Here is a 24017-nt window from a genome sequence, read left to right as displayed (position 1 = left end):
TATTGCAAACTGTTTATTCGTAGTAAATGAAAAGTGTGCCATTCAGTGAAGTGGGAGAAAGAGAGGGCAGGGGGTTGTCGGGGGACGGTCGATGTCTTTGGTCCATTCTCTGGTGGAGGGGATTTCGATTGGATTGGTGGGAGACAAGAAAAAGGCACTTGAGTTTACAGTTGTCTCAGAAAAGTAGTCTTGAGAAGGACACAAGTTCTACCGGAAAAAAAAATGAATGAACTAGATGTTTAAACCTCCGTTATGCCTAATATGAATATCACATACAAAATGCCCCATGTGAGCACAAAATTATATAGCTACATATATGTATATACAGTAAGGAACGGGGAAAATAAAGCGGGGTGGGAAGAAGAAAATGTGAAGTGTTGGATTTATCCCCTTTGGATTTTTTTTCTCTCTCTTTTTTTATTTTATTTTATTTTTTTTTATTTTTTACAGGCCGAGGAAAAGAAAAAAAGGCAGCAACTTTAAACAGGACGAAATTATATCTTTGGCGATAAACTAAATGTTCCTACAGTTTGGAATGTAAAAACAAAACAAAGACTGCTTAGTTAAAGTGGGAGACAAAATCCCCAATGAGGAAACTAGTCGACTGATTGAACCAATCCAGCACTAACTCTCTTTAACACTCGAGATGTGCTGGAATAAAAAGCTTGAATTGTTATTATCTGTCCTGCTGCTTTGATCAATTCAAACTGCAGCCCACCAACGATAAGCAGAGAACTGGTTGAGATTGAGGTAAAACTTCCCCAACAACTTCAGTCAGAAGATCTTTGTTATATTATAACCATCTTACACCTCTGCAAGCACTTAAAGGAATAGTCTGACATTTTGGGACATACGCTTCTCTGCTTTCTTGTCAAGAGTGAGATGAGAAGATTGATAATCAAGAAAACGAATGATCCAATAATTCCCAAAATGTTGAACTATTCCTTGAAGTCAAAAGATAACCCATTTAATGTGTCATTACAGCACCTTTTACCAAAGACTGCAAACAAATTAGCACTCTTTCTCCACAGTATTCACTAACATAATTATGATTTTCATCTCAAATAAGAAAGAAAAAAAAAAAAAATCTCCCTCTGGTCAGAAAAACCTACGAGGAAACAAAAACTAGGAGTGAACACAATCTTTTAAATTCTTTTTTTTTGTTTGTTTTTTTCTTCCAAAAAAAGTCAGCTTGACGGAAGACAACACATTATGAAGATGCAGCAATTAATGTAACAGCCGGTTTTACACTACAGCCTTGCAGCTCCACATATGTACACAACTACAGGATGATAACAGGTGAAGAATCACCCGTCGATCGATTTAGAGCCCACTGCGAGAAAACCGGCCGCGTCGAAAGGATCAGCAATGAGGTATTCGCCAGCTTTTTTTTTGTTCACATCCTTGCAGACTTTACGAAGAGATTTTAACCTCGACAACAGCCTTGAAGCGTCTACTTGGCAGCCATAGAAAAGATCTGTGAAATCAACACAACCATCCAATGCATTCATCAATTTCACTTTCACAGATGGGACAAAGTGAGTGTATAAAAAGAAGAGACATATTTATATATATTTATATATATCGCACGTCTGCTCTACAGGCACGTCTGCTCTACAAGTACCGTCTGTTCAGAAAGCCGTCATGATGCAGATGTCCATGTTTCTAGAAAGGCAAATGTGAAGTCTCTCTGTGACTAAAGGCAAGCATGTCATTAATATGCCATTTATGTGCATATTACAACAACAAAGCACAAAACAAACTGCGCATGTGGAAGAAAATCCGTCGTCCAGATGTTTAGAACTGACATGAAAACAGCATGTGGACATAGTTTCCTTTTGTTGTGTTTTAAACATATTTAACATTATTCTACGAAAAGGTAATGAGCCCTCTCTTTGTTATAAAATAACGGGCAGCAAGCCGAGAACAGCACACACGATAAACCCCACTGGCCAGTGGGAGGGTAATACATCACTGCCTTAGGCAATATTTAAAGGAACAGTTCGATATTTTGGGAAATGTGTTTATTTGCTTTGTTGCTGAGAGTTAAATGAGATTGATCCCATTCTCATATGTGGTAAATATGAAGCTACAGCCAGCAACCAGTTAGCTTAGCTTAGCATTAAGACTAGAAACAGGGGGGAAAACAGCTAGCCTGGCTCCTTCCAAAGCTAACAAGTTCCACCATTAAAAATTAAATCTTGTTTGTTTAATTCAAACAAAAAAGTGAAGTGTAGAAACATGTGACAGTACAGAAGCTAAATAACACAACGTAAAACCGCAATTTATCATTTTTACTCTTCCATTTTAGTTTGGATTAAACAAACATGATGTAACGTGTTAAAGAATGAACCTTAGAAGTGCTGGCAGGCAGAAACAAAGCTGTTTATCTCTGCTTCCAGTCTTTATGCTAAGCTAAGCTAACCGGCTGCTGGCGGTAGCTTCATACTTACAAACATGAGAGTGACGTCTCTTCTCATCCAACTCTCGGAAAGAAAACGAATGAGCGCGTTCCCTAAAAGTCAAACTATTCCTTTAATAGGGCGACTTCTGTGCTCTGCGTCACCCTCAAACACGTTTTATTCCTAGCATTGACAAGTTCCCTACTGTTTGTAGCAGCCATATACGAAAAGCTCTGGATTAGTTTGATATGTTTCCTTTTTACCTTACAAAGATTAACGATAGTCTGTAGTGTTGATTGCATGTCTACTCTCCTGATGACAAAAAAACCCAAAACCCTGTTAATGCTAGAACTACTGGTGCACTTTCACTACTCTTTTCACAGTGAAGGCATTGAAATGTTTCTGGGAGACAAGAATAATAATTATTTAAAAAAAAAAAAAAAAGATCTGAGGTGCAAATCAGAGCTGACATAAGCCACAGCAAAAATAGAAACAGTACTAAGAGTTCAACTTCAATAGTGCACAAATTGTTGCAGGTAATTATGTCAGTCTCTGGCTGACTGCTTTACTGGTTTCTCTGAAGCAGTGCAAAAAAAAAAAAAAAAAAATATTAGTAACAGAGACTGACGATAGCTTAGCGATGAGATCTCTCAAAGGGGGGGACTAAAGATAGAAGCTGTTGCCTTAACCGGGACCGGAGAAATGAGAAAGGAAGAGTGATTACAGAAGAGCGAGAGCTTTTCAAGTTTGAAGGATGAATGGGTCGATGTAGAGAGGTGGTACCACAGCTCAACTGACGGAAATATGTAAACTTGTATTTTACTCTACATTGAGAGGAGTTAGTATGGTGGGAGAGAGTGAAGGGTACTGGGAGGGGAGGAGGGGGAAGGGGGAGCGGGAGAGGGAGGGGAGTGCAAGGGGTTAGTAGATGGGTTTGATTAAGCAGAGGAATTCCAATGTCAAGGGCAGTGCGTCCGCGGAGGCCTTTGGGGGAGCCCGTTGTGAGAGGGTCGGTCTTGGTTGTGGGACGATGAGGAGTGGGAGGGGCCTCTGGAGCTGTTGGAGTGCTGTGAATTAGGACCAGAGGAGCCGCCGTCACTCTGGTAGCGGTGGTTAGCGCGACCGGCGTTCCTGTCATGGTAGGAGCTGCCGTTATACCGCTGACCGCCCGAGTGATAACCTTGTCCCTGGAAAGTACGCCTGTTGCCTTGGAAAATCTGAGAGGAGGATTAAAAGTCAGTCAGCATGTGAAACTGTTTAAACAGCGACGTCTCTGAGCTGTGAGACGGCTTCATGGTCTGAATGTTTGACAAAGTGCTTTTCCGGCTGACCTGTTTGGTTGGTGGCGGGCGGTGTTCACTGGGGGCGCTTTGGGTCTGGGTGGGAGGAGGGGTTTCCATCAGGCTTGGGCTGGCAACAGAAGACGACGTGGAGCTACAACGGGACCGATTTGAGTAGCCTGTACGTGGGTGGTAAACTGTAAGAGAAACAACAAGGTCAATCAGTAACGGTACAACCAGGAACCCGTCTAATGAAGCAGGAGAGAAAGCCGAAGCACAGGTGCAACGATTAATCAATTGATTAGTCGACAGAAAATTAATTGCCAACATAGTTCATATGTTTAGATAAGTGTGATGGTAGCTTTTTGAAAAACTAATCTAATATCATTGTTTATTTAATATTTATGTTTTTTAGCTGCCTAGACGTAACTGTAATAACAGCAGGAGTAACAAGAATAACAGTTAATATAATAATAATAAAAGCAAGTTGGAAAAACAACTTGAGAAGAAAGTGTTGACGAGTTTGTTGAATATGTACGACGCAGAATTACGATGATGTGAGTACCGACGCTGCTACACTTTCATAGGTTGATCGTCATTTAACTCTTAAAAGTTCACAAACATTTCGATGTCTTATAGTAAGTCATGTAGTGGGTGCCGAATTGTCGACACTGCTAGTTTCTTCCATCTTTCATTGGAATTCCATGATGTTAGCTGAATACAGTCGACAGATGTTTATTAAAGTGTGGCGTGCAGGAAAAGAATGTTTGGAAATGTGAGGATGTCACACATAAATTCACTTCAGCTTTTAAAATGAATTTAACTGGTTTCCAGCAAGTTTCTTCATTTCCTCATGATATTATGGCAATAAGATTTCTACCGCCTGCTGCGGATGCTGATTGGAAACAGGAAACCTGTTAATATTTGGGATTTTAATTAACAAAGTCGACCTGGTAACTTATAATCCTCTTTTATGAGACAGATCCCTGCTTTAGTTCAACAAAATGACTTGAATTCATTGCTGAGAATAAATTATTCTGTGGACAAACAGCATTTAGTGACACAACATGTTTGGCATGTTATTTATTGGATGATGTTCACAGAGCCACGTCAAATGTTGACGCTAAACTGTGTCCACAGAGTTTAATCCACTGGGAGCTGGAGGACAAACCAACACTGACACGTCTGAGAAAAATCGATTTTTTAGTAAAAATTAAAGTATCTGAAGTAACAAATGTCATATTGAAGAAACTGAATCTAGTTGTGTTTACAGTAGTTTTGTCTATTTCCTCTCTTATTCATATACAACATATCAGCCTTGTTTTGACATGTTATTAGAATTTGCTGCTATCACTGTTTGTCCAGCCTGCTGACATTATAAACTGATATAAGCTGTAATGCTCTTGTATTTTGTGATTGTGGGGAAGCCGTTCTATATCATTCAGGATTAATGTGGTGGTAACACCAGTAGATGAAGTGGATTCTTTACCTGATCCAAACCCTGAGATGCTCGTCTTCAGCGGTTCAAGATCGAATGTAAATCTTACAGCTTTCCCAAGATCTTCATCGTATTTACGTTCACTCACAAAGTGCTGAAAAAAAGAAAAACCCAGGGATGACACATTATAATCAAACACCAGCATGATCTCAAATGCTCTTTTCTCTCTCTCAGTTAATCTGTCTGGTTCAATCTTGTCTCAACAAAAAAAAAGAACTGAGTCAAACATTGTGAGATCGAGACAGACGAGGCCGAACTGAAGCACCAGTATTGTAAAAGTACCTTGATGTCTGCACGCAGTTCAGTCAGCTGCTCCTCAGACATGGACGCCGACTGGTCTGTCAGCCGTCTGAGCTCCTCTGCTCTCTTCTGTCGGGCGTCCAGAATTACCACTAAAACACAGCAGCAGAGTATGATCTTTAACTGGTTTTAATGCACAAAATGTGTTTTATGAAACCAACAAGCGAACCTATGATCTTTTTTGTGCACGTTTCCAATTAAGAAATAATTTACAGGCATCAAGGTGTTTCATGAGAAATTGTTTTAAATAGTCAAGTTTTATCTCACTTGTATATCTCAGACCCTGTTTTGTTGTGTTGGATGCGATAAATTTGTGTCTTTTTATGTAACTTTTGACACCTATTGTACGCTGCCATTTTGGACAGGTCACCTTTGTAACAGACATCAAGTATCTAAAGAGAGTTCCACGTTAAATATCTTCATATGTTATGTTTTTTACAAGTCTATCAGCAGTAAAACTCGCTGACACTCCCGATCGCTAGCTTTCCGAAGTCCGAAGTAGAATCGTCAAATATTTTGTTTTGTCCGACCAAAAGTACAAAACTTTATTCAGTTTACTGTCACGTAAGACAAAGAAAATCTGCAAATTCTCACATCTGAGAAGCTGGAATGAGAGAATATTTGGTTTTCATGCTTGAAAAGTATCAAAAAAGTTACAGATTATTATAATGTTATATATAATTCTCTATCAATCAACTAATTTCAACAACTACAACTAATTCTTTGCAATTTCAGTAAGTTTCAGTTTTCTTGTGAGAGCTCAGCTGTGATCTTTAGAAATGACACATATTAAGTACAAAGTGCAGCTGACTCAGCATCTACAGGGGTCAAAGATGAAGCCGTTTTCAAATCCAGGTAAGATGCACGTACAGATACGGAGGCTCATAAATGCCTGACACAACGGTCAATACATACTGAACACATGTCTTTACATCCTTAAAATTTAAAAAATCAGTTTTACATCATTTCCCAGAATGCTTCAGCAAACTGGCCTGAACTTGCTGTCAAAAAGGAGAATTTAAAAATCATACAAAAGCTTTTCAATCACTTCAAGCGGCGTTGCATGTCTAGTCAGAACGTCTTGTGACAGCGCTGCTTCAGAAACTCTACATTACTGTCTCTTCTATGAAAGACGCCTCCCTGTACAGGATGATGCTGCCTGTCAGTGCAAAACAGTGAGTCTACACAGAAGACTTTGTTTTTTTAATCCAAAGGGACTGTCACACGCAAACGAATGTGAGACTACAAAACGATTATTTTCAGTATCAATTAATCTGTCGATCACTTTCTGGATTAATTGTTTTGTCTATAAAATGTCAGAAAACGTTTAAAAAAATGCTTGTTATAACGTCTTAGAGGTCTTCAAATGTCTGAAAATCTAAAAGATATTCAGTTTACAATCATATAGAGACAGAAAATCCTCACGTTTAAGAAGCTAAAACCAGAAAATTTGGGGTTTTTTTGCTTAAAGAAAGGACTGAAACCATAACTTCATTATAAAAATAGTTTAATTTTCTGTTGATCAACTAATCAATTAATCGACTAATCCTTGCAGGTCAAGAAACATGTACAACTGATTATAGTTTTAATTTGACTGGCTTGAAATTTGTTCTGCCGGCTAAACTGCAAATATAAGAAACATCATCAATAACCAGCTAAGGAGATTTACATTTAAATCAGTGGTGTTCAGCTGTTTCTATAATCAACGTCCAAAATCAAGATTATAGCAGAGCTGAGACGATTAGTCAATCAGTTGACAGAAAATTTGGCAACTATTTGAGCATTCGCAGCTTTTATATCATCGTAGACTGAATGTCTTTGGGTTTTGGGCTGTTAGCCGACCAAACAATTAATCACAAATTTAATCAGAAGATCAATTAGACCTGAAACAATTAGTCAACAGAAAATTAATTATTATTATTTTGATGGTCGATGAATCGTTTAAGTCATTCAAAACCAAAAATCTCAGTTGAGAGGATTTGCTGTTTTCTGGCCGTCTTATGTGATAGTAAACTGAGACAAAACAAGTAATGTGAAGAAGTCAACTTGGAGTTTGAAAATTGTGATGGACATTTTTACACTAGTTTCTGACCAAATTATTTTTATTAATTGTAAAAAATAAATAGGCGGATTAATAATAGCCCAGGATATTAGTACCAGTTACAGTACAGATACTAATACACAAGTACCTTCTGTAACACAGCAAGAATGAATAAGGATCATTTTATGCTGAAATATACATATAGCAAACAATCTTCAGATTCGGTGCCGTTAATCAGCTAATAGATTTTCGTTACATTACGGAAAACCTTCAGTTAACACAAATCTAACACAGAAAGGAGACTAGCGGAGGAGACTTTGAGGAAACCTGGTTTTTGTATTGTCGAAAAAGCACTAGAGTTCCTTCGTTTTCCTCTCAACATCCCCAACACACCTTACACAAAGACAGCATTGAGTCCTCCCTTGACACCTGACACTATTCACTTTTTCCTGGCCTGGAACACACAAAACTCTGCACCGAGAATAAGGAGAGAATGGCCTACTTGTAAAAATATGCAGTCTTGCTCTGTCATGTTACATACATACACACATATACACAAACACACAGTGGTATGCTGTAGGTATAGCGGGACCCTTAGGGCACCGCTGCAGTTATGAAGAAACTGGGACTTGCTGTTCCACAACAATCTCTTTCACTACCTTTCCCGGAAGTGATTTAGGTCAGATTCTCCGAGCCCTCGAGTCAGGTGATCATATTATGTGAGGGATACTAGCAGCTCCCGGGTGGTATGTGATAAACAGGGTTCTGGTTCAGTCTTACAAATAAAGTACTTACTGGCCTCTGCTTTCACTTTGTCCATTTCCCCCAGTAGAGTCACTTCTCTGTCCATTAAACTAGAAACAAAAAAAAAAAGAAGAGAGGAGGGTCGTTTTACTTTACTGGCACCGAAATACTCTGCATGCTGACTTTGCACTGAGATTACAAACACAGAGGTAGCTGCATACTTTGGGATCAGAAATAAAGCAGCAGCAGTGAACAACAATGCAACACTTCCAGTACAAAATACAATCAGTTCAGTGTTAAAAAGTTCTATACTCTGTTGCAGCACTAACATACTGCAGTAATCAAACATAGCAGTGACATTATTACGTGATAAATCATAACCTTGAGTGTATTCTTGGTATTATACCACCATTTCATTTCTGGCATTTATGATGAACTGTTGAGACATTTATGACACAAAAAGCTGGAGGAAAAGGTTCATTTAAATTATGCAAAGAAAAATATTCCAATAAAATATGTAGCTAGAGTCTATACGTGAAGGATAAAAATAAATATCATTTCATGCTGGTTTCTGATCCACTTAAGAGGATGTATCATGCACATTTCCAGGTCTTATTTTTTATTCTGGGGCTTTACTGGAATATCTTTGCATCATTTACAGTTCAAAAAAACTCCTTAGTTATCTTATACTGGCTCTTTATGCAGCCCTTCAGTTCAGCCTCTGTCTGAAACAGGCTGTTTTAGCTCCTGTCTCTTTAAGGCCCGCCTCCTAGAGAGCCCTCTCTGTTCTGATTGGTGGTTCCAGAAACTATGTAAACAAATTGTAGTAGTTGCTCTTTACTCAAAATGGGAATTTCTCACATAGATCCGTACACATGTTTGAGCCTGAATTTGATCCAAAATATGCGAGAGGACAACGTGTGGAACAACCTTAGTGACAAAGACTACAGAACGGACAGCTGTTTGTGGACATGCTCACAAGGAGGAAGAAGAGGTAACATTCAGAGCAGGCTGAAGCTCTGGCTTTTGACATGCAGGGAACATTTTACATAAGTTCCCCTCGCCGCTCCAAAGCAGTCAACCTGAGGGAAACACTGAACAGTATAAAACAACAGAAAATCACAAAAAGCAAAATATGTCCACTTAAGACCTCAGTGTGCTTCAAAAGAAGTCCTTGTTGGATCATCTAACAGCTTCTGTCACCCCTTCTTGACTGAGAAATTGGGGCATTTGCATCCAACAATTTTTAAAATGTTCTGAAACAGTCTGACAATCTCCTGAGGTTTTCTGTCCATTTTCTAGGATGAGGGAGGATGTATTTCTGGTGAAGTATGAGCACCTTACTGAAACAACAATTCTTTTATTAGAATTTGACAATAAGCGCTGTCAGAGTCTCACGGGAACTGTAGGTGTTGAATGTTAACAAAACAATCCGTCTTTTATTATTATAACTTTGTTAAAATCACAAAGTGCTCAGCTTTTACAAGCCAGCGCAGTAGCAGCAGCAGCGGTGGGGAGCGAAGAGTGGAGCTAAATTGATCTCCAGTTCAGCTAAGAATACGGACAGGAAACCACAGTGTCATGTTTCAGCACTTCAGAGAGAATAACAAAGTAACTCTCACACATACTAATGATACGTCAGAGCATATATAGTTAATCTGTTAATCTAAAGTATATTTAAAGGACACATACTATCCAAGTATGTCTGTTACTCCAATTCAAATTATAGTTCGGATAAACCTTTCAATCTATTACAATGAAGTGGCTAGAAAGCTTTTTATCTGCTGTTAGCGTCCTCAGCAGTTACCAAATTCTCTTAAGAACCTTCAATAAAGTCTTGTCCTGCTGATTTATCCTAAATAGATTATTACTGTTAATAAGAGGTGAACCTGAGTTTTCTTCTTTCTCTGTAGAACAAGCTTAAGTGGATCCCTTGCACAGTCAGTAATGGAATAAAAAGTAAAGCCTTCATAATATTACACATTTAATGATTTTTCAAATCTTAAAAATGTTAGTAATATTTGCATCATTAACAGTAGTAAATAAGTCATTATTGTTGTCACTACACTCTACTTTGTCTATAATATTCAGCTTATCACATAAGAGACTCCATAAAAGCCACCTGAGGTTCAATATATTAGGGCTGCTGGTCGACTGGTCGATATGCTCTCGTCCGACTAAATTCTCATTGGTCGAATAATCTCCGTGTTACTTTCATAAGGAGAAAAGTGCTACATCAATAGCTTTCCAGGTAATCCATTATTTCCTGCGGCGGGAGGGACAGGCTAACAAATTACCTGTGAAAACAAGGGGGTGTATTCAAAACACCCCCTAACGGAGACTGCTGGGTCTAACTGTACTCAACGTTTACTGAACGTTTACTGAATCTGTGTTTCTCCATTATGACACAACGAGAACCCCCGCTTCCCCAAATGCTGGAAAAGTAAAGGGGGTTAGCTCCAAAGTTAGCAACAATGGGCTAGCATAACCCGAAGACACAAAAGAGAGAAATGTGTGACTGCCGAGTTTACTGTGCACTCTGTCGCCCCCTCCTGCACGCGCGACTAATCGATTAGTTGAAGGTTATGTACGATTTTAGTCAACCAAGATTTTCTTTGGTTGACTGCAGCCCAACAACATATGGAGCATTCAGTTTCCTATTATGATAAATCTCAGTGTCATCAAGAGGGACAAAGGTGAGAAAAATGCCCTTTGACTCACGGTGGATCATATAAAAATACAGTAACACCCACACTGGTTAGTAAACATGCAACATGAAGCCAAAGAAAATAAATATGTCACACAAAAAGTCCTTTGATCAAATAGTTTTAGGAACTATAGAACCTGAGGAAATTAAAGTGCTCTTTGTACATTCCTGTTTGCGTTTCTGTCACATCTGAGGACTTGTGAAGATTAGGCAAATTGCTGATGATGGACTTAAAAAAAAAAAAAAAGAATAAGAAAGAAAAACAAAAAAAGGGTGTTTGAAATACAATTTTCGCACATTAGGAAAACAACAACACGGTCCTCGTTGTTGTCTTTGTATTGATGTCTGTGAAGATTCTCAGTCATCCAGGCAGGTCATGGTGCATCCAGAAGAGCTGATGTCTCATACAAAAGTCTTCTTTAGTTCTGTGTATTTACAGGCTTTGTATTTTCTGTTGTATTACTGCTGTGTGACTGATGTTTGCGTTGAACGTAAGGACTGATTGAAAGGGAAACTTCAGAGCATCTCTCTGCTGAGAGTCTGCTGGTTATTTATTTCTATTTAGCAACGTAACAGCCATGAAACTATCAGTAAATTCATTCATTCAGTCACTTTCTTTTTTCATTGCCACACCCTCTCTGTCGTTGTTCCTGCTCATGCTTGCTTTTTTTAGAAAAAAAAAATGAGTTGTGAAATTTGTCCTAGTATTGATACTAAAGTACTTCCTTATTTCTCAGTGAAGCTGACACAACTTTAGAACTATGACAAAGGACTACCCTCAGAGTAGACACTTTTTCTACACCTGGAACTAGGACTGTAGTCTGCTGGTCGATTAGTTGGTCGATATGCTCTCATCCGACTAAATTCTCATTGGTCGAATAATCTCCGTGTTATTTTCATAAGGAGAAAAGTGCTACATCAATAGCTTTCCAGGACTAATCCATTATTTCCTGCGGCGGGAGGGACAGACTAACAAATTACCTGTGAAAACAAGGGGGGTGTATTCAAAACACCCCCCTTGTTTTCACAACTTTGAACTCGCCCAACCTAACGGAGACTGCTGGGTCTAACTGTACCCAACGTTTACTGAGCGTACTGAACGTTTACTGAATCTGTGTTTCTCCATAATGACACAACGAGAACCCCCGACAGGCCAACAAAATATTTTTAATATTTGATATCCAAATGAATATCCATTCATTCGGAAATCGACAGCGTTTGGGAGTTTCTGTGCAGCGCTGTTGCGGTACGTGAGTCAACCTCTGTCGTTGCCTGGGAAACCACTGGTAGCGGCTCCATTAAGGAGTATGTTTGCGTAGCGAGTGGGAGAGAGCGAGAGGCAGATAGGTGACGGTGGATGCGAGCGGGGCAGAGGAAAAGGTCAGTAGGAAGTTGTCAGTCTGGCAGTAAATGTACAGTACAGACTACAGTGTGTCAGTTAATAAATGCTAAAAAGTCACGTCTGTTGTTTCCCCAAATGCTGGAAAAGTAAAGGGGGTTAGCTCCAAAGTTAGAAACAATGGGCTAGCATAACCCGAAGACACAAAACAGAGAAATACAGAACAGAGAAATGTGTGACTGCCGAGTTTAATGTGCACTCTGCCCCCTCCCCCGGCGACTAATCGATTAGTTGAAGATTATGTACGATTTTAGTCGACCAAGATTTTCTTTGGTTGACTGCAGTCCTACCCGGAACTATCGTACAGGAACTAAATGTAGTCTCTGGTTCCTCCTGTTGAAACGTAGCTTTACTTCCTGAGTTTCTGGGAAAGTCCGGCAATGAAAACTGCCCTAAAAAGTGTTTTCTTATACCTCACTTGTCAACATGCATCAAATATTCCATCATCTCAAGACTCAGTTATATCTATGACCAGAGCCAGATTTAAAAAGAAATTTACATACCAGCTCTGAAGGTCAGCAAACGTCTGCTTCATCCTCTTGATTGAGGAGTCCATCTCCTCCTTGACCACCATCCTGTAGCGAGTCAGTGAGGCGGTGCATCTCTGCAGGTCCTTCACTGAGCGGTCGATATTGGGAGCTGAGGAGTAGACATTAAATATGACTTGACTACAAATGTTTTCCTGGTATGCTTAGTGTCACAGTTACAAGAAACTACATGCAGGACAAGACAAGTTTGGCAGATAAGAGGTGTAAGTGTCTAACCCATCTTTTTGACGCCTGACGATCCTTGATTACTTTCGTCAGTGGTGGATGCTAATGAGGATGAGGGATGATGTGAATTTGAGCCTGGCCTGTGTCGGGACTTGTTGGCTCTGGGACCCTGGTGATTCCTCCCTCCCTGCTGAGAGGCGGGACTCGGAGCGCTAACTTGACTTTCTGCTTCTGCACCTGTGAGAAGACAGATTACTTCACGATGAGTAAGTAAGTAGTTTCAAAACTCTTTCTCCAGAACTGCCAAAAATAGGATTTATTTATTCATTTATTTATTTTTAGAGTAAACCTTCCAAGGTTTACAGGAATTTTGAGGGTGGAGTTTGCGGGGATGACTGTCACTAATTGATCAAACACACATTCCACGGCTGCTTCATTCACAAAACGAGGAAGTACTCTTGTACAGATTTAGGTCGTATTCAGACCAAATCAGGCGTTGCGGTGCACTGCTGCAGGGTTGAGCAGAGGTGTGTGGGCTTGTTTGTGCTCTAGAATGTAATCGCTGTGAAACAATCAAAAAATAATGTTTTATTGATCTGATTCGCCAGCGTTCTCGCTGCCGCCACTCCCTCTCTTCATTCATTCTCTAGCTCAGTCGACCACAGCTGCTCGCTATCTCGCTCACTGGTGGTCTCAGCTCTCTCTCTCTTTTTTTTAAAAAAAAATGAGTCGGGAAGCCGACAGCAAAGTCTAACTTTACTTTTAACGTTATCAAATGAAGAGAAATGACCTTCCCTCCTCCGAGTAATGTCTTTGTACTCCCTCATGGGAGAGTTTACAGCTCTGAACAGTCTGGTTGCTGGCTGTGATTGGCCAGTGCAGCGTGACGTTGGCTTGCGTTTCACCAAAAGTTAACTCCGGATCAACTTTCTCGCTGCAGGCTGGTGCGGCGCTGCTGCGGCCAAAACCCCCACAGCCTGAATGCACTACCCCCATTCAAATGAATGGGAGGACTGGTGTTTTCGCTGCATCCCCCGATTTGGTCTGAATATGGCCTTAAGACCAGTTTAGGACAAGGGGAGGACATTTCTCTTTCGGCTTCCTGACTCATTTTTAAAAAGATGAAAGGAAAAGAGAGAGACAGCACGCCGGTGGTCGAGCGAGCTAGGGAGTGAATGAAGAGAGGGAGCGACAGTATCAAGAACAAAGCCCGTGAATGAGAGATATCAACATTATTTACTGATTGTTTCACGTTATGTTCTAAAGCAAAAATAAATAACCATCAAACACTCAAGAGATGATTTACTGTGGAAACAAACACTAATAGTTCCCTTTTCCTCCTCTGCATTTCTCCTTTTCACTCATTCATTACATCCAACTAATGCAGCCGTAAATACAAAGACAACAGGACAAATCGGTTTTGAATTTGGATTTTATCTACCTGGGTGGGCCGCCCAAGTAGAGCCTACGTATTTGAAATGCTGCTCTTTAAGTATTTATTAAATTCAGACACTTTTGCACTGTGAAAGGAAGAGCTCCACTCTGTCTGTCTCTCTCTCTCTCACGCAGGCTGCTCCAACACAGGAAAAAAAACATCAGGAAGCAGCGTCTTCTATCACTAATGCAGTTAAAATTAGTAAGCCATGCTTCCAAAATAAGGTTGGGGGCAGGAGAGAAACTGATCTGCTGCATGTATACGCAGATTTAAAGTAACCAGGTTATTACAGTGCATGTGGAGGTGTTCGTCAATTACCATCATAACCTGGTTTCTCTGAGGAACCGTTCTGAGTGTCAGTAGTGGTGTTAGGGAACCCAAAAAAAACAGTAAAATATTAATACAGCTGCTGACAACGTGTCATCAGAGCAGCGCCACACTGTGACAGAAATAAAGGACTCGTTTGACATCAAGTCAGCTGCTAAAACACATCCTGCTAAAGAAAGGCGGCCCGTGATGGGAGGCAGGAGGTCAAGAGGATGTGACAGTCACAGAGATGGATGAGAGATTATTATTCAGTACGTGATGTTACACTGTCGGGTGCAGCGGAGCATGATCCCCTGGTTACATATGGGAAAACGATTGGTGAATGCGGCGAGTTCTCTTAAATCACTCTTACGCCATTTTAGAACAATTGAGTCTTGCATGAGGCCTGGTGTCACTAAACTTCAATAAAATTTCACTAAATCTTTGAGAAAACAGTGATCTGACCCCAAAAATGCATTCTTTGTGCTCATTTTTCATCATTTAATTAACTGTAAGCTTTCCAAAAGAACAGCCCAATATCCGTTTTAGTGCAGGGATAGGTTTTCTTTAAACGGAATCAGAGCAGACTTTTTACATAACCGTTCATCTACGCTCATGAAAACAGGCAATCCTAACCCTCGGATGACAACAAAACTAGCCCCTTTATCATATAATCAGAGCCGTGTTTACCGGTGGTTTCGGATGTAGCGGGTTCAGAGTCCAGCTCGGATGCGTCCAGGGAAGCAGAGTCCAACTGTTCACTCAGAGAGTCGAGCGACTCTCCGTCCATTACGGATCCGTTAGCATGAAAGCCGTTGGTTTCGTCCTTGCTCTCCTCAGGCGAAACGGCCTCAGGTGGAGCAGGCTCTGCAGAGGCCTCTGGCTGGGGCTTGGGCTTCTTTTTCTTCTTGGGCTGGACATGAAGATATCAATGTCAAACTCCTTTGTTCAAATTCTCTTTGTTCATTATCTCTATCCTAATCAGTGCAGCGACCTGAACCGATTCAGTGCACACAGCCACAGAAAAGTTTAATTCACAGTGAAGCCGAAATAAAAGATTGAGATGACACTAAAAACTGCGTTTAACCATAGCTTATAATTAATAAAGAGCAATTTGAACATTACATTTTTAAGAGCTACAGCATTTTGTTTTAAATACTTCAAAACTAGGGGTGATATAATCATGCTGCGTCAAGGTTTCTGATTCTTACCTTCTTTTTGCCGGTGACGTTCCACTCTTTCAGGATCTCAACTGCACTGCCTAAAGCATAAAACAAACAATATTGACAAAGGTACATAGTGACAAATGACAGATTTACAACCTAAAAAAAACCCAAACTCCATATTGGAATGCTCTAGGGTGTTGTTGAGATACCGTTAAATAAGGAACAAAGTAGTCTGACGTGCGGGGACGACCTTCTTGTTCTAAAATTAAACATGTGAAACTAAAGGCATGCAAATGATGCCCAGCCCTCTGAATGCAAAGCACGGCATGCATGAAGAAAAATAGTTCTCAAGGTCATGTTAAGCATGAGCAATAAGGGCGACAAGCCAGGACAACAGGTCCGACTTAAATGCAGTCAATCCAAAAGGTAGAGGTGGAAAAATGTAGAATTATAGTCCATGTCACACAATAATAGCCTGCATAATACAGTGTAAATGACTGCTGTCACATGTTAGATCGTTTTTCTTTATGTGGAGTAATTATTGCCGTCATCAGGGGGATTACTACAAAATATGCAGTAATACTAGTTTTATGGGTAACAATGCAAGTACAATAACTGTTTATAGGTAAACATTGTGAGCCATTAATTGCCCTTTCTTGAGGTCAAACGCTGTGACGTCTTCATACCTTCTAAGAAAGCTTGAACCGCCTTGTCAACACAGTTCTCAAAATGCTGTAACACCAGCACAATCTCATTGTTGCTTTTGTTGGGGACAACTGCTCTGACGGCACTGATCTGTAAAGACAAGAACAAAAAAAAAAAAAGCACTAACTATGAGATGATCAGATTTTAACTCAAAGAACACTCAAGGTGATCCAATCTTTATGTATTTATTCCACACTGAGGATGTTTGAACATTTAAATAACATTTGGCTTGAGGACAGCACAAATACTCCAATGTTTAAACACACAAATGTTATACTTTTTTACAAGGAAAGAAAGACAAAAAACTCCCATTAAGAAACATTTTAACAGCATAGTTTTAGTTTTTGAACAGCCATCAATACCTCAGATTGTTCATTTTGAGTACCAAGATATTTGTTTACAGTTCTGGCACCAATTCTTTACTGCCACTTTCTGTCAAATGTGCTTCGCAGCTTAGAAACCTCACAAAATATTAGAAACCAAATTACCTCCCATGAAAACATTATGACACCACAATTAATCTCTGCTTTCACATTTTCCTTAAATTGTGTCATTATAGATTTAAAGTATTAACTTGTTTCATTATAGATTAAAAGTCTGAAAAGGATAAGGCTCCCTGTCATGAGATTATATTATGGTATACCTCAGGCAGTCATTTCTTCATGGGATTTCAGATCTGTAGATGTTGAGCTATTTAACATCTCAATATTTTTTTACAGACACTGATAAATTAACTGTGCAGAAATAACCAGAGATAAAACTAGCCCTCGACAGCGTGCTCTCTCATGTTTACTGTTGCCAAAAAACAGCTCACTGGGAAGCATAGAGCCCCACAACTAATCAAAATGGATGTTGAGGCTGAGAAGCAAATCCACAAACACAAAATGGAAACGTCTCACTAAAAGCCTGTGATTTTTTTTGTGTGTACTTCAAGTTTCAAGTGTTTCCCCTACAATAGTACAGGATAAGAAGAAGAACCCCCCGCTAGTCCCAAAAAAATCCTTTTTAATGCCAAAAATAACGTCAAATATCTAGGGCTGTAGTCTGCTGGTCGACTGGTCGATTAGTTGGTCGATATGCTCTCGTCCGACTAAATTCTCATTGGTCGAATAATCTCCGTGTTATTTTCATAAGGAGAAAAGTGCTACATCAACAGCTTTCCAGGACTAATCCATTATTTCCTGCGGCGGGAGGGACAGACTAACAAATTACCTGTGAAAACAAGGGGGGTGTATTCAAAACACCCCCCTTCTTTTCACAACTTTGAACTCGCCCAACCTAATGGAGACTGCTGGGTCTAACTGTACTCAACGTTTACTGAACGTGCTGAACGTTTACTGAATCTGTGTTTCTCCATAATGACACAACGAGAATCCCCGACAGGCCAAAAAAATGTTTTTTAATATTTGATATGGAAATCGATAGCGTTTGGGAGTATCTGTGCAGCGCTGTTGCGGTACGTGAGTCAACCTCTGTCGTTGCCTGGGAAACCACTGGTAGCATGGCTCCGTTAAGGAGTATGTTTGCGTAGCGAGTGGGAGAGCGCGAGGGGCAGATAAGTGACGGTGGATGCGAGCGGGGTAGAGGAAAAGGTCAGTAGTAAGTTGTCAGTCTGGCAGTAAATGTACAGTACAGACTACAGTGTGTCAGTTAATAAATGCTAAAAAGTCACGTCTGTTGTTTCCCCAAATGCTGGAAAAGTAAAAGGGGGTTAGCTCCAAAGTTAGCAACAATGGGCTAGCATAACCCGAAGACACAAAAGAGAACAGAGAAATACAGAACAGAGAAATGTGTGACTGCCGAGTTTACTGTGCACTCTGTTCAGCTCAGTGTGAGAGTCTCTACTGCATTTTGCTGTCATTTACAGTTGCGCAATTTCCTCTCCTCTGGTCTCCGGCGGGGTTCAGCCCCTCCTCACATACACGGAGCGGAGCAGAGGAGAGAGCTGACGACAACTAAACTCGTTACGTTACTGTAAGTGCAATAAAAGCTTTGCATATGAAACGCCTAGAGTAATTTATTATTGTAATCCGCCCAAAAGATGGACAGACGTCGACCCCAAATGTCTGAAATTCAGGCCAAAATATCAGCTTTTTTTTTTTTTTTTTAAACGTTCCCAAACTGAATCTGGCAACAGTAGCGAGCATGCTAGAAGCTAGCATGACTTTGTAAAAAAAAAAAAAAAAAATTGTTCTGAGTGGTTCACTGGGAAATAAATTATGGGAAGACTTGTAAAATATGACTCCTTTAACTGTTTGTTTGACCAGGTCCAAATGTTCTGTAAGATTGTAATTAATCATCAATATTATTAACAATATTAATTAATATTGTGATTAACTGGGTTAGCACCATTGACCAAGCAGTCAACCAAGGGGAAACAATGACTTTTTACCTTCTCCTTCATCCTCTCAGCTGTTCCTCCCTGGGACATGACCATTTTTGAGTGAGTATCAAACACCACCCCAGAGGTATCTAGAAAAAAAAAAACACATAACAAAAACCAAACTTCTATTGTCTGTTCCGACGTTGAATCGTATTTGCAAACCCACTGTAGAACATCATTTGCAAAACAAAACAACCAGCACATATCTTCACAGAGAATTTCCTGGAAAGAGTTGACAGCTACATTTATGCATTTTAAATCACATTTACAATGGCAGATTTATGTTTGTGAAGCCATCTGACTTCACCTCAAGTAAAACGCTGACACACGACTGGCCGTGTTTAACTACATGAGTCAACTAGACTAAATCCTTGCCTGTGTTGTATCAACTCTCAGATGTATGTCGCTTTGGATAAAAGCTTCTGCTAAATGATATTTTAACATTATAACATGAAAACTATTGACACCATTTGATAAATTGAAAACAGATTCAATTTGTGTACTGTAGGAGTCATTTGTATAAAAAAACGCCAGCGAGCACAGAAAGAAAAAAGCAAAATTCATCACATCTGTGCCTCAACAGTCTGGGATCTGCATCAGATTTAAATGACTAATAACCAATAAAGGCCTCCAAAAAGACATTCTTTCGAGAGCAACCTCGACGTTTCTGTTATCAGAGGCTGAATGAAAACAGCTGAGTTAAGGTTAAAAAAAAAAAGAAAATCACTTTTGACAAAAGGTCTGAAGACATTTATTTTTAAAATGTGATAAACAGCTGATTATGGAGAGTCAGAGTAAAGTCCAAAGTTAATCTATGATCATTTAAAGACAAGGCAGAAATGAAAAACTGAGTGCTTGTAAAGGCTGTTTTTCCCTGCAGGAAAGTAGGTTAATGTCTCTATAAATGTCCACAAAATTTCCCTTTTAATAACTACTCAACTTCATTGTGAAAGTATTGCTCTCTGTTAAATCGACTCATAATTCTTCTTTGTGTATTTGTACACTAAAACAGACATAAAATACATACAATATAACATACATTTTAGTTTCCTAATTTCTTTCAAATGTTTATAAAGCAGATACATACCCTTTTGGCTGTTTTTCTTGGCCATGTTGTAAGCTGCAAGTCCACACAGACGTATCCGAGAAAAGCTTAATTTTATACTTCCACAAGACTGTAATAACCCTTCAAATATGCTTACGCTGGTGATCAAATAATGGCTCAGAGTGTGGTAGCTTTCACTTTGAATTTTTCTTGCTATAGAGAAGGTGCAAACAAGGCTCACGACTGGTGAAGAGGGTTGGAAGAACGAGTTTCAGATCAGGCCTTCACCATTCAGGCGAAGTTTCAGTTTTTCCTCTTCGTTCTCCACCAAATTCATCCGAATCTGTGAAGAGAAAAAAGAAAGAAAGAAAAAAAAAAGAGGTTGTGTTATAAGAATCAGTGAGGAGAAAAAAAAAAAAAAAAACGGTTTCATGCATGTCTAGAATATAAAATAAAAATCTGAATTCAACTGTAGTCATGCTGTATGAAACCAAAATACACAAAAACCAAATGTCGACTTTCCTAAGATCTGAAAATATGAATGCAAATCACATGAAATCCATTTCCTCTGGCCTTAAAATATGAATGAAAAACAGATTTCAATAAATTATTGTCTGTCTGGCAGAGTGTTCTGGAGAATCTGCAGTTAATATTGTGCTTGGCAGAAACCCGCTTTGAAGGGTATTTCCTTTTTCTCAGTTCTCTGCAGGAGTGGTGGGTGATAATGTTATGAGGACTTCACCAAGCGTTCACAGTCTGTGCCCTTCGAGTTGGGTGGTGACGACTGTAAACCCATTAAACACTCTGACAAGTGCTTTTATAGGCATGATCACGAACGACCGCAAGTATTTTGAATTTTCCCTCAAGCAAAATTCATAACTGATGGCACAGATGGCTGCTTGATAATGTCAGCATTGTATCTGAAATGAAGATGTATAAGCTTTTGACTGCATGCCTTTGGATATGGTTCTGCCTCGCAATGTGCTTTTAATTTTCACAACTAATATCTGTCACTGCAAATTTGAGAAATGGTTACAATAAATACTAGGATATAAGGTCCCAATGAGATGTATATAACTTTATTTTACAGGAGCGACAGATATTTGTTTAAAACACTTAATATCAAGTAAAAAGGCTATTATGTATTTTTAATGTATTTTTTCAATTCTACTCAATTTTATTTATGTAGCGCCAAATCATAACAGAAGTTATCTCAGGGCACTTTTCATATAGAGCAGGTCAAGACCGTACTTTTTAATTTACAGATGTAAATTATTGCAGAAATCTTTCACAATTATTGCAGAAATAGTTCCTGCAAAGCTGGCAAATATCTTGAGACTACAGGAAGCACAACTGGAAGTGACATTATACAAGACTCAAAATAGTGACACAGGAACAAGGATGCAAATAAATTCATCAACAGGACTTCATGAATGATGGAAGTTTTTTTTCTTATTGTCACTGTGTAAAGTTTCAAATCTTTTGCAAATAAAGATTTAAGTGGCAAAAAAAAAAATCCCAGAAAAGATACAATTTTCTGAGAGTTCCTTCACTGAAGAATAGAAACTGCTCTATTCTTGAATAAAATCTTCAATTTTATTTCATTCTTTTACACCCAGTGATTAAAAAGGAATTTTGCAATGTCTGCACTTTGTAGTGGAAAAAAATAACATCTGCAAGCCTTTAAAACAATTGGTTCATCTTGGAAATTATGTTTTCTCTCTGCTGCACAATCAATACTCCCCTGACCCCGAGCACTCTTGCTGACTGCTGCCATATCCTAGACCTCTTAACTTGTGTCCTCTTCTAGTCTTAAAAATGCTTCAAACTCCGCCTTCATCAATCTGAGCTCATTTTTAATGGGCCAGCTGTTTCCCTTCTTTTAGGTTTCCCTTTCTGACCTGGTTCTCTAGAAAAAGAAACCTAAAAGCTGTACAAACCCACACCCTCCTGATTAGGACTTGGCATGCCACAGTCCTGGTTCCACCACACCTTTGCAGACGTCAAACCTGCATACGCACAATCAACAAGTGACACCAGCAGCGGCCACTCACGCGCACACACACTAGGATGCATTATGTTTATCTAGAGGGATGGTGCTTGAGTCGTCAAGAGAGCCAGGAGGGCTTGTGATGCAAGCTATGAGAAGTACAAAGTCAGCACTCAAATAAAACTGGTGACTGAAAAGTTTGTTTAAACTGAATTACGTTGGCAAATTTAAAGAGGGTGGATCGTGTGCGTATGCGTGTGTGTGACACATCCAAGCGGAGACATAGAGAGGCTTCTGTCACAGTAATAAATGAGCAGTCAGTATCAAACAAGGCTGCAGGTGACCAGTTTTTATGGAGGTCCAATTAAAGCCCAACTGGAAACTAGGCCTGCAACTAATGATTATTTTCATTAGCGGCTAATCTGTCAATTATTAGCTCAATTAACTGATTAATAGTTTGGTCCAAAAATGTCAGAAAATGGCCCAAGATGACGTCCTCAAATGTCTTGTTTTGTCCACAACCCAAAATATTCAAGAAGATTAAAGAAACCAGAAAATATTCACATTTTAAAAGCTGGAATCAGAGAATTTGGAGATTTTCTTCTTTAAAAAAAACCCTCAAAACGATTAATTGATTATCAAAACAGTTGGCAACTAATTGATTAATCAACTTATCGTTGCAGCTCTACTGGAAACGTTTTCATCCCCACTCCCAAATAATTTATTCTGTAAGGAACCGGCTATATACTGGTCTGTCTCCGTGTTCATATTCTTAACAGATAAAACAGTGTAGTGATTCATCCAGACTTATCCTTAATTAAAAGCAGATAATGTGAAGTTTGTAGCTGGCTAATCAGATAAGAGACCACTGTCATCATTTGCCGCAGCTTAGCTGGCATCTTGCATAATATACTTATTCAAAGTCCGTGTAATTTGGGTTGCTGCAGAAGTCAAAATAGCCTCCGGATTTTTTTTACTGCTGGACTGCTGCAAACACATATCAAATAAAATAAGAATAACCACAGCTTCAGGACTACCAATGGCCATTGAATAGCCAACTTCGTAGTGATGTTCGCTAACTCACCCTGATTTCTGCTCATTTCTAAACTGTTAGCCCACGTCAACATATTTAGTTAACTTCTGCCTAAATGCTTCTTGCACAATGTGGTCACTCGTTCAGTCTTTCATTTCACATATTTGTCTGAAGTCCGGCGGTTACGTTATCGTTAGCTTGCTAACATTACCTAACGTTATGTGATTACGTTAGCTATGCAAGGCTATGCGATGCTAACCGCAATAATTTGCAGTTAGCGTCAAATTAACGGCAAAAAACCATCAATGACTTACTGCAGCATCAAGTATCAACGCCTTCTTCTTTAGGGGTGGACATTTGAATGCAGCCTTAGCTAGCAAGCTAGCTGACTGCTTGGCTTTTATTATTCAATGCTCTGCTGAAATGTCAGGCTAACCATCTCTCTTCTGCTCAACTTTGATGTTTAACAGCTCACTGACTATTAAAACATCGTTGTTTTAGATAAGTCATCAGTTCACTGTGCTAGTAGATAAATAATATTAAATACGTACTTGGTGCTGGCAAGAAAACTGGACAGTAGATTCTGGAAACGGGTTACCGCAGCTCCCTCCGCCAGCAGTCTTTACTGCCAAGTAGTCTCAGTCTGCTGTGGGCAATATTTTCCTCCAACACAGTCCTGTCGGGTTGCCAGGTTGGAGTCAGACAACCTCCCTTTTAAAACCGGTTTGATAACATAAGGACCTGAGACTAAACTACGACATTTATCTGGTTAAGGGGCGGACTTTAACATTAGGCAAGGTAGGCAACTGCATAGACCCCCAACTAAAAGGCCCTGAAACAGCTATAGATTTATTATGATGTTTAGATATG

General features: G+C 39.5%; 1 protein-coding gene across 2 annotated transcripts; it reads right to left on the bottom strand.

The window, feature by feature from the left end:
- spats2 (spermatogenesis associated serine rich 2) lies at positions 1–23812 on the bottom strand. 2 transcript variants are annotated; one of them, XM_067593046.1, is made up of 13 exons: positions 23699–23812; positions 20167–20467; positions 19089–19168; positions 16678–16786; positions 16037–16086; positions 15516–15738; positions 13136–13339; positions 12875–13010; positions 8317–8375; positions 5463–5572; positions 5172–5274; positions 3734–3879; positions 1–3619 (listed from the first exon to the last, which is right to left on the bottom strand). In XM_067593046.1, exons 2-13 carry the CDS (start codon positions 20189–20191, stop codon positions 3362–3364), a joined length of 1503 nt encoding a protein of 500 aa, XP_067449147.1. In that variant the 5' UTR covers positions 20192–20467; positions 23699–23812; the 3' UTR covers positions 1–3361. The 2 variants fall into 2 exon arrangements, with proteins under 2 accessions (XP_067449147.1, XP_067449148.1); XM_067593047.1 differs by having other exon boundaries at positions 13136–13321.
- Between the last annotated feature and the right edge of the window lie 205 nt (positions 23813–24017).

The sequence above is a fragment of the Thunnus thynnus genome, chromosome 6 (genome assembly GCF_963924715.1).
Source record: "Thunnus thynnus chromosome 6, fThuThy2.1, whole genome shotgun sequence".
NCBI lineage: Eukaryota > Metazoa > Chordata > Actinopteri > Scombriformes > Scombridae > Thunnus > Thunnus thynnus.
This window is presented reverse-complemented; position numbering and strand designations above follow the sequence as displayed.

Excerpts from the sequence above, each read along its gene's own strand:
- spats2 (XM_067593046.1), bottom strand. The coding sequence starts at position 20,191 with ATGGCCAAGAAAAACAGCCAAAAGG. Across the intron at positions 13,340-15,515 it reads CGCTACATCCGAAACCACCG|TAATCTGTCTTCTCACAGGT; the intron begins GTAAACACGGCT and ends CTCATCGTGAAG. Across the intron at positions 13,011-13,135 it reads GTCAGGCGTCAAAAAGATGG|CTCCCAATATCGACCGCTCA; the intron begins GTTAGACACTTA and ends TCTACTCCTCAG.